General features: G+C 41.9%; 1 protein-coding gene across 1 annotated transcript; it reads right to left on the bottom strand.

Moving 5' to 3' along the window:
- Window positions 1-7,932: 7,932 nt before the first annotated feature.
- Window positions 7,933-10,567, bottom strand: FAM72A (family with sequence similarity 72, member A). Its single transcript, XM_009327428.1, has 5 exons — window positions 10,519-10,567; window positions 10,416-10,423; window positions 10,162-10,316; window positions 8,934-9,058; window positions 7,933-8,027 (listed from the first exon to the last, which is right to left on the bottom strand). The coding sequence occupies exons 1-5, from the start codon at window positions 10,565-10,567 to the stop codon at window positions 7,933-7,935; spliced, it is 432 nt and encodes a 143-aa protein (XP_009325703.1).
- Window positions 10,568-11,109: the final 542 nt, after the last annotated feature.

Here is an 11,109-nt window from a genome sequence, read left to right as displayed (position 1 = left end):
CGTTGGTCTGTGTCCTGACCGACAGCCCAACTGCGTGGTGTGGCAGCCTGCAAAGGCGATGCCACGCTGGCACGGTGCCTGCCCTATGAAATACTGCATCTCAGGGAACATCCTGGGTTGGCTTCGTCTCTCGGCGGCCACCATGGCCCCACCGACTCTCCTGTGAGACGTAAAGCACCGGGTCAGGCTGTGATCCCTCCAGGAGAGTGTTCTCCTTTCCCTTTCTAGCAGTGGCCAGAAGATGATGTCAAAACTCTGTGCAGTTTTTGGCTGAAGGGATGCTTCTCCTTAACTCTTACCAGGCGGAAAGTCCTATGGCATCATTTGTGAGTTCCCAGCACTGTTCCTTTTTTGTAACCAAGTCAGCAAAAGGAAAATGACGGTTTCCTGATTTTTCTCCAATCATACCATCAGCAGTGTCTATGAAATTAGCAACCCACTGAAATAGTCATTGAGCCACAAACATGACTGCTGATCTGACCACTCGCTGAACAGGGAAGGTAAAGCTTGAGAAACAAGTCACTGGGTCTGTGCTATGGCATCAAAGCCTGTGTTGGTGTTGAGTTTCTGCTCTTCAAAGCACACGTTTTTCAGCCAAGATATACTTGGTTGATGCCTCTTATCCCTAGGTCATTTGCAATCCAAGGTTGTTTTCAAGGAGTAAATTGGGCCAGCATGAGTTTTTGTGGGGGAGAGGTAAGTGACAAAGAGGGAACCAGTTCTTTTTCTAGCAGAGAAATTTTCAGACCATAATTAATGTGTCTTCTCCATGCATGTATGTGCATGCACACACCCAAACATAGCTGACTTTGATCTCTGCAGGGAGGCTAGGGAGAATACAGAGACTATAAAATCACATTTATTATTACGGACAGAGCATGGGGATAACTGCATTGCTTTCCCTTGGGCTTTGGAAAACGGCAGGCTTGGATCCACCTGGCATCTCTTGCTAGCCATTATAGTATACGCTGAGATGTGACCGCTTTAAATACACTAGCAAGGCATTGGGAGGGGAAAGTAATGCTCCTTCTGTTGTCAGGTCCGGCAACGTACACTGCGATAATGCCAAAGCCACCAGCGCCCACTTTTTGAACCCCCCGGCAGGAGCAAGAAGAGGCTCAAGTGATGCAGGAAGAGTGGCAGGTTGTTATCAAAGTGCCTGCCACTGTCCAAAAGCTGCGTGTTATTAAGTCCTATGATTTTTGTGGTTGATTTACAGCGAGTGCTGCTCAATTTGCTGAGAATCTTCCATCAGAGTGGCACAGAGGTAAGGAGCAATTCAAGTTCATGCTTCGCTGGCATGTTTGTATCAAATCAGAGTGGGGATCCAGTTAATAAGGGAAAAGGTTTCTTATAGTGGCCAGTGCCGGATGCTTTTAAGCAGTTTTTGCTTTTTGATTTCCCATAAGGACTGGAATAAAATAATGGACATATTCTGCTGAATATATACTTCCTGACACTTATGAATGCTGCCTTCTGGTAGCAGGTGAGATGAAAAAATGTATTTATCTGAATTTTAAATTCTAAGCTACAAAGAAAGTCATTTGGACTTCGGGTAAAATTTGAAGCAGAGTAAAATTCACTTCCAACCTGGGGTCCCATAAAAAGCAGAGCAACGTTGTGGAAAGTCTTGTGATGGGCCTTTGCACAAGAGCAGATTGCTTAATTTTTTCCAAACATTTTAGGCGCTCATTAACATCTGAGTGGATGCTAGGGTGAATCTGCAGTAGCTTTCACAATCTTCCCTCAAATGTGACCCTGTGTTACTCCATCTGCATTTTTAACCAAATAATTCTCCGATTGTGTTGGCTTCATTGACCACCCTGTGAGGAAACTATTGCAGCTTTGGTATTCTGGTGGTCTAAAACCATCTACTTCTCTATGTCCACTTACGCCGTAATGAATCAAGAGAATAAGTGAATTGGTCAAAGCAAGTGACTCTAAAGCAGTTTAAAAATTCTGTAATTGAAAGGGCCTAGATTTTGTGTCTAGCACAGTAGCCCAACACATAGTTTTGCTTGAATACATGGTTTTTGAAGGTGCATTCTTAGTCCTGTCTTGGGCATAGATCCTATCTACGCTGGTCTTTCAATGTTTTTGGGTCTCTGGCTTCACACACTGTGTTTTTAATTTAGGCCAAAGTCTGCTTGCAACACTCACAGTGAAGACTGGCACTCTTCACATCCAAAGCAGCTTGCTGCACACTATCTTGTGGCTCTTCCAGTGCCAATGTCTGCTGAAAAAGCTCTCTGGGCATGTTCTATAAGCATAGCAGAAATAATAGACCAGATTCATTTTTGTTGAAGCTTTGCTAGTCTCAGAACTAAATATATACTTATACTTTTTAAAATGAAGACAAATATGTTTGTAATAAAAGAACAGCTACTGGCAAAACCTCCAAAAGATGTAGACAAAGGGCGTGTGAGCTTTGTATTCCCAGTTTTCTCAGTGTCCTTTGGTCCCGAAACCGCTTTGCTTATCTGGGCAGTCTGTTGCTGGAGTGTGGCATTGGCTCTGAGAGGCAGACAGACGATAGGAAGAGGCAAAATCAGATGATTTTTTTTTTTTAATTTAATTCTTATTAGCTTGCTTTTGTGTATGGGACTGTCAGATGTGCCCAATAGACACAGGACCAGTTTCTCTTTGGTTTTATGTTCCTATGTAAGTTAGGATGAGAGTCCCAAAACACCTGTATTTCCAGCATTGTCTCCTCTGTTAGTGGAAATTTCCTATTCCAAAACAGGCCATATGCTAGAGTGGGATGAACTAATAAGCTTCTGCCATAGCACAGCAGGGAAGAATCCTAGTGTGGCTGCAGTTACGTTGGAGCGATACTGGGTTATTTTTAATTAGCACTTTCCTCCAGGAAATAAGTGTAGTCAGAGAAATGCAAAAGATCAAGTCTTTTTTATCAGTCTTGCTTTATAACTGCCTGCACAAATTTCTACATACGTTGACATGCAGATGGCAGTACCTAAGAGTGCTAGGGTGCTAATTTCCCTTGTGTGGCATTACCCAGAGACATCAAGCTGTCAGCATTCAGATGACATAAGAAGTGAAGCGCCAGAGACTTTGTTTGGCTTCTATTTGACCAGCTTTGTTCCCTGTTGTTTTTTTCCCCTCATTGCTGTCCAAAATGTGAGGCATGCTTTCTAATGAGAAATCAATAGAGTGCAGACTCACTTTGTTAAGCTTGTGTCACGCATGCAAGATGACAAGAGACACTGCAGACAGCAAAGCAGCTAAAATGTTCCCCTGGCTAACAGCTGCTTGGAAATGCTGATGCTTTGTCAGAGAACAGCACAGTTGATATTTCCTGATGAGAAGAGGGAATTTTGGGTGGTGCATCAACAACTTGGAGTTAATTTCACAGGAGATGTTTAAGGCAGGCATCCTGCTTTTCTCTTGTCATTCTTGTATACTGCATAAATTGAAGAGCACGTCTCTCGGGTCTTTGAATGCTGTATCTGTACAGGTTTGGAATAACCTGTTTTCTTTGTAGGCTTTTTATGGGTGTTTGGCTAGAGCCTATACCCACTTTGTATGCTAGAGCAAGAGAAAAACCTAATAATGCAGCAGAAATCCAGAAACACTGGCATAGAGAAGGATCCTTGCTTTAAGTATGAGATGATCGAGTATGTGTGCTGGAAGAGACGAATCTATTCATAGACTTGCAAATGCCTGTTGGAATAGGAAGAAGTGATCCATAGCTGCAGGAAGAGGCACGGCTCAGTTCTCTGTCGTAGTCTTGGAGCTAAGGAGTCTCCTCTTCAGGCTTGCACAGGTCAGGCTTTACCTCTGATCTCTGATAGAGGCAATGGTGCCGTGCCCTTACCATCCCTTGGCTGCTTTGTTTACAGTGCGAGTTCTCCGAGTCTACACGTCGCTGTGCTCGTACAGTTTCTTGCACAATAGGCACCCGTAGTTGTTATACTTATAGTAGCCTGCAGACACTCCCTTAATCCAAATAATAGCACACAAAGGCTGTTTACTTGGGATATGTACTGTTCCTTGGGGTATGCTTTCAGAAACCACACAGACTGCAAATGTAATAAAATATGTAACAATGACCTCTCATGACAAAGTAATTGGGTGATTTATAATAAATGACCATTTTACTTGGCTTTAGAAAGCATGCCGGCTCTTGCATGCCAGAGAGAAGAGCAGAAAATAGAAGATAGCTTAGTAATTTCTGTCTCTTATCATAGGACTCTTTCTCAGATTCAAACCCTGGGACTCCAGGTTCTGTCCTAGGAGAGGTGACCCGTCTGTCATCTGGCTCGAAGTGGATGAACTGCATTCCAGGCTGTGTTAAGAAGAGAGTGTCTTTCAAGTTGAACCTCCCTCAATAATCAACATATCGGTTCGTACTGATAGAGATCACATACTGAATTTCATTACAGAACGATGCTTACCAGGGTCCTTGCAGCATGCTGTCTACTTGGCAGCCGCTTTGCATCCTGGAGTTGGCTGCAGTTCAATGGTAAAAGAATTTTTAACTGTTTGTCATTGTAAAGCACTTTGGGATGAATGGTGTTACATAAATGTGAGGTTATGATTAGGCATTAATCTGTACTGGAATAATGAAGAATATTTAAATGTGCTTTTTCTAGTAAGTTTTATTTAATATGAAGGGGAATCAATTTATCACTGTCTTTGGTATGACTTTCTCCTACCCCTCCAGCTAGTATTGTGCATTGCAGATTATGCATTGCAGGAAAGAAAATGCTTGACCGTCGATGGCAGCGTGATTACGCAGGTCCCCGTGATTTAAAAATCAAATCAAAGTTATTTATCCTCAGTGGCTTTTGGAATTTTACTTTCAAATGTTTTCATCCAAACAAGTCTGTTACCCTGAACCTACAAGTCTGTATTACACAATGTCTTATAGCTGCTGGGAATGGGCCCGGCACATTGTGTGACCGATGAGCGCCCCGCGGCAGATGCAATACCATGGGCATTAAGGCCAATTTCAGCTGTGCTGTTAGTGCCAGGAGACTTTGGAAGCCTTGTGGAAGCACTGACTTTGAGTCTAAAATGTAAGATCCTTTGCCTGGTGTTCAGTCCCTTCTGAATACAACCAGATCTGATTAGAGACACTGAAGTTCTTTAATTACTTGCCTTGTGTACCTTAACGAGCAGAAGAGAAAGGCCTTAGGACTCGGTTCTTGTTATTCAGCTTTGTGCTCTGCTTTTGACATCGTTGGCTGCACAGCAAAGATCACGTAAATTTTCACTATAAGATCCTTACCAAAGATGACAACAGCTACCCGGCGTTTTCTGTATCAGACTGACCATGGAGCTTTTGGGAAGCTGAATCCTGCCGATACAGTCGTTCTGGAAGTTACCTGCCTTAATGTTCAGCATTATTATACCAAATGCTTTGCAACCATCACCTTCCAAATCATTCACAACATATTCCAGGGTTGTGCTACAACATACGTAGCACATGTCTTCTTGTATGTCGAAGAGTATAGAGAAAACAAAAAACCCATAGAGACCCGACTTGTTTTATTTCAAACGAAGCTTTGGGTGGGGTGAAGTACGTGCGAGTGTTTCTAGAAATATTGATCTGGTTTTGTGCCAGCTGTTTAGTGTTTGATATATCTATCAACCTGGAAAGTATTTCCCTACGCAGGGTGATCCTCGGAAACTTAACCCAAAACATTAGGGCCCTGTGAATAGGGAGCAGTGGCTTTACCACAAGCTGCTTAGTCAGTTCTCTTTTAGTTTCAGATGGAAAAGAACAGGAGTAGCCCTAGACATGATTAGTTTGTTTGGTAACATTCATGACTGCTGGAGCAATAGATGATGTTTGTTTACTTTGTATATAATACCTACAACTTTCTTTATCCTCAAAAAAAAAAAGTACTGAACTTATTAAAAGTTGGCTTATTTTTTATTTCAAGCTGATGCCTGGTTGAGATGAACTAGCTCAAACAGGCCTGTGTAATTAAAGTAGTTTATAGCAGAACTTCCAGTTCTATGTGTATGAGCAGATAGGGAGCAAAAACAGAATTATTGACATGATGTGAAGAAATTATAGTCCTCTGTGCTGTGGGAGAATGGCCCTACAGTCAGCCCTGCCACTGACACAGAGTTGACTCGGAATTGTGAAGGTTATAAATGGCAAGTGTTGAACTTGCAACAAAGCAGAATTATATTATGGGAATTTTATTTGAACTATTGTGCTACTTATACAAAAACAATCAGTTGTATTTTTAGCTCATGAATTCTGTTGGAAAAATCTGTGTGTGAGATGTCACTTTGCCAGCTTAATACTGTAGTCACAACATGATCAGATTCATGCAGCATAGAAAACTGGCAAAAAATGGGATGTTGTGTTATAGAAGAGTTAACTGACTAAACACCTTTAAGGCTGAGAAACTGTCACGCTTGTCAGTCTAAAAAGGAGGTGACTTTTTTTGGGGGGGTCTCTAAAACAAAATCGTAGTAAGAACCTAATTATTCAACTAGGTTTTTAATACAAGATGCTAGTTCATTGTTTTGATTACCTGATATCATTACACATCCATATTTATTACAGCCCCGAAGACTATGTAGTCCAAAACTTATTTAATGAGCAGACAATACACAGGAAGTCAAAACAAGACATAGACGCACACACACATATATATACACACCAATATACATTTAAACAATGCAGAAGAGGTAGTACCATTAATTCAGAAATATATAACATGCAGTAAAAATACTAAGACAATTCAGATCTGCCTTCATTGCACCTCTTCCAAGTATCACAAAAGGCTATAGAACAATTTATTCAGCATCAGTCCAAATTTAAAAATGTACTCTGTTCTCTTATGTGATTGTACCTTGAATTTTCTAAAGGTGATCCTTCAGGTAACTAGCTGAAGGGGACAGTATTTAGTTCATATGTTAAATACTATGGCTGTAACAACTTGGATAATGAGCTTTGAATTCATTACTTCTTACAGGAACCAGATTGCCTGTACGCTTCAGGATGTAAGGTTAGGCATGAACACCAAATATTTAACCTGATTTCTTTTTTTTGTTTTCTTTCTCTAAAAAGACCCAATTGGATGGCTGAGTTCTGCTTTGGAGGGATGCCTGTCCTATAAGGGGAAAAAAAACCCACATAGAACTGGATGGATTTTATTGTTGACCTCAATAAAAACCTCTAATGTAATCTTGAAGTTATAATACTTAAGAGTTAAGTAACTTCAGTATTTAGGTTTTATCGGGGGGGGGGGGAAATGACCTTGATCTCTACAGAAACATGATCCTAAAAGTACTGAAAGATGAAGATGGGAAGACTCTGTAAGATAGCTCCCCAGTCCACATGCAGGAGCATCCTAGCATGTCTCAGGTGCCCAGAGAACAAGCTGCTAAAAGCAGGAGAGCCAGATCATAGAGCCAAAGCTCCAACACTTTAAGCCGCTTGTTCAGCAACTCTGTACACTCAGAATAGAAGCCCTGGGCAGTGGTCTGCGTGGCCACAAAGGCAGAGCTCTTGCAGAACTTAGTCAACCAGACTGACTACTTCTTAAGATTTTTAAGCTGTACTTACAGCAACTGAAAGACTTTGCTCTGTGAATACTGTTTTAGGAAAGAAGAAAAGATACAGTTAAGAAGGATTATCAACTGTTGAGACTTAAATGTAAAAAACAAAACAGACCTAGACCTCAGCAAATGCAGCTTCCATCTGCATTTCCAGATCTAACCAAGGCGTGTCTCTGGTCAGAAGATACACACTAGGCAGATTCAAGAGTCCAAGGAAGGCTCCAGTGAAAGAGGAAGATACCACCTTCCTTTTTTAGGATTGTTTTCCAGATTTCCTGGTTTCCTGTACTGTTTAAGCTCTGATGTGCCAGCAGGAAAAAAAAAATTCAAACCAAACAGCAATGCAATGAATCTAGGGAAGATACTGTAGTATATTGTAGTTAACGTTTATCTGATGTACTCCTCCTCAGAGATGCAGGACATATCTTCATCTGTGCTTTCCTCCAAATCTGGCAAGTTGCCCCAGAGCAATACATTCACACCTGGTGGGAAGGAGGTAAGAAGACAAAGGAGGAAAAAAATATTTTTGGATTGTGACCTTATTTTTAAGTTGCACAACCGTCTATTTTCAGAGAAAATAACTAATCATTGCAAAATCGGTAAGTCATGTTCATGATAAATATATCTAGCCTATTTCCTATTTTTCTCCCAAAGCGATCTTGTAAGCATTGTTGTTTACAGCATAGTTCAAAGAATAAGTCCCTGCCCACAGATGTATTTATATATAGCTAATTCACGTAGCTACTGATAATCCCCTCATGGCTGATTTTTTTTTAAATGTATTGATCTGAAACACAGGTGACACTGAAAGGTTTAGACAATAAGTTACTCCCATCTGCAAGGAGGAGAAGTGATCTGTCAGAACGCTATGCATTCCTGAGGACTCAAGGCAAATTATGCCAGACACTTGGCATCCAAACAACACCTAGCTGAAGAAACTATCTAGCGTGAGCTGTAACTTCAGCTTGAGCTAATGAGGACTCAGTTATATAGGGTCAAAGCGACAACATGACTCACCCAAAAAGAGTGCCCGTTGGACAGCTGCCTAATAGCCCAGTAAAGCTATACATACCGCTATAAATAGCAGCTGGTGGCTCTGTTTATACTAGTTATAATATTGCTTCAGAAAATCCTGACTTCGTCCACAAAAGGGGTAGGTTAAGTTTTCTGATGAAGATATATTTCCACTTAGAAATTTTCATTTACAAAGTAGTTACAACCACCTCCCCCAAAGTAGCTTGCTAGATTAGCAGTACAGTAACGCCTGCCTTATGCCTCCATATGTTACACTCCCTCCATATGCTTTAACTGTATCGAGACGCCTCATTAGAAGGAGGACTTAGAATTCAAGAGTTTAGGGAAGAGAAGGAAACATATGTGTTCCTTACCAGAAGGGTCTAGTCTGTTGATGCCAAAGACTGCTTGGCTATGAAACATCCAGAAGTGGCCATTATTACAGGACAGCAGGCAGGGTTTGCAGGGAGAAATCACATGATAACCGACAATGTTACCACTAGAAAGACAAGTGAAATAATGAGCAACACAAATGCCTGATGAAAAGATAGATGTTGTTGGCTTTTCCAGCTCAAACTAATGTTAGATAGCCACGGTACCAGACCATTACGTAACGCTCCTATTTGATAAAGTTAAGGGACCATAGTTAAACAAGCACCTTAAATACGTAGGGAACATCTATCAGGAGTTACAGAATATCTAAGTTTTAGATCTTTGGCAAAGAGAACCATTTAGTAACCTAAATTGTGTAATCCAAATTAGTTTACATACCAACAAACTGTATTTTTTTTTTTTTGGAAGGCCTGTGATTCCATTGGAATCAACATAGAAGTTCATCACGCACATAAAATCCATCTGTACAGAAGCACTGTACGCGGGAGAGTATCAGTAGTAGGAATAATGAGACTGAGACTGTCGAAGCCTTATCTACTCTCCTAGGTTGAAACCTAGAACAACCATTTTTCTACTTTCTCAGTCATGCGCTCTGGTGAGATATTTCTGTTTCTCTACTTCTGCCTAAAAAAATAAATTACTGTGTTCCCATCACAACCCCCCACCGTTTAAGTCTGAACAAGGTAAAAGTCTGGATTATGAAGCTGAAAGGATCATCTGAAATAACTGTGAGCTATTTGAGAGTTGCTGTTCTTACTCTTAAATATCAGGCATTAATAAAGAGGATAAAAGAACTCCAAGAACTTTAGTGACAGCATGTTCCATCTGCTAGCAACAACTAGATCTGCCAAGAGGATGTTCTATTAATTAGAATATGAGTAACTACTTCTTACTGCGGCCTTATTCACACAATTATCTCAGTGTTGAAGCAGACATTTAATCAGACAGGTGGCATGCAAGCTTTCCCATATACTCAGACTACTGACAAGGTTGTCACATTTCCACTTGGGACTTGCACAGAAATAGACTGGCAGCCGTGCCCAGAAGTAGTGGGCTGAGTTTCTATCAAGCAGCATTAAATTTGAAATAGAGTATGCAATCTGTTCATTCATCCCTTAACTCTTGCACTGCAGCAGTCTACAGTGAGAAGGTTAAACAGTATTGCGGCGTGCTTGAGGAGGCGTTAGTGTCATTGAATGGCATTCTCACCACTTTAAACACGCGATGTTCTTCAGTTTGCATTTGCAGATCTCCGTAAAATAGCAGCTTCCGATGAAATCAACAGTACTAGGTGGGAAGGAAGTAAAAATACGGAAATTTAGATGTGGCTGTGATTGCAGCTGTAATGTTTTGCTAATGCAGGTCTGAAGTCACAACAAAGCGATGACACCATTACAGTGTGGGTTTTGTTTTGTTTTTTAAACTTTCCCAGGACCACACGTTTCCATTTTCCTATCGGCTACCAGCCGTACTGGTATGGAAACAAAAAGAGACCCATGTGACATCACACAAATGTATCGCCAAGTCCTCTCAAATTAGACCAGAAAGCACCGCTTCTCCTAGTACCTGCTAACGCTTGCACGCTCGGGCCCTGCCGCTGGCTGCGTGGCACCATCGGTCAGAAATTTCGTTACAGGTGTCGCCCTCGTTCCTGGCAAACCTCAGCTGAGGCCACAGAACGACAGCTTAAAGGCTAGGACACTTAAAACCAGGCCTTCGATTTGTTATCTCCTTTTTAACCCATGCTTACTTGTTAAGATGCTAGTCTGCAATCTTATTCAAATATTTGGATACTAAAATATTGTTATGGGAAAGCAACACGCAACCGACTTGGAGGAGAGTCGTTCTGGAAGCAGGGCGAGATCAGGTTTGCTGTGTGTACGGTTATTTATTTCAAATTCTGATCTCTGCCGAAGGAAGGAGCCGGAGGGGCTCCCGGGGCTCCCTGAGCCTGCGTCTTCCCCACGAGCAGACCGGATCGGGCCTCCGGGCGGATTTGCCAGGCGAGGGACGGCCTTGCTCTCGCCGTGCCTTCTCCCCCGGCCTGAAGCGGGGCCGGGTGGAACTGGAAATGGCGGAACGGGTGGGATCGTGCGCTTTGGGGCCGTTTTCCTGGTGGCGGCAGGGTTTGAGAGCGATCTTTAGGGAGCCGGCCGG

Source organism: Pygoscelis adeliae, unplaced genomic scaffold, assembly GCF_000699105.1.
Source record: "Pygoscelis adeliae isolate BGI_AS28 unplaced genomic scaffold, ASM69910v1 Scaffold197, whole genome shotgun sequence".
NCBI lineage: Eukaryota > Metazoa > Chordata > Aves > Sphenisciformes > Spheniscidae > Pygoscelis > Pygoscelis adeliae.
This window is presented reverse-complemented; position numbering and strand designations above follow the sequence as displayed.

What these genes read in the sequence shown, in the direction of transcription:
- FAM72A (XM_009327428.1), bottom strand. Translation starts at nt 10,567, where the DNA reads ATGGTGCCACGCAGCCAGCGGCAGGGCCCGAGCGTGCAAGCGTTAGCA. An exon ending in AACATCGCGTGTTTAAAGTG is followed by an intron (nt 9,059 to 10,161) that starts GTGAGAATGCCA and finishes TTGTCTTTCTAG; the next exon opens with TGGTAACATTGTCGGTTATC. An exon ending in CAACAGACTAGACCCTTCTG is followed by an intron (nt 8,028 to 8,933) that starts GTAAGGAACACA and finishes CCTTCCCACCAG; the next exon opens with GTGTGAATGTATTGCTCTGG.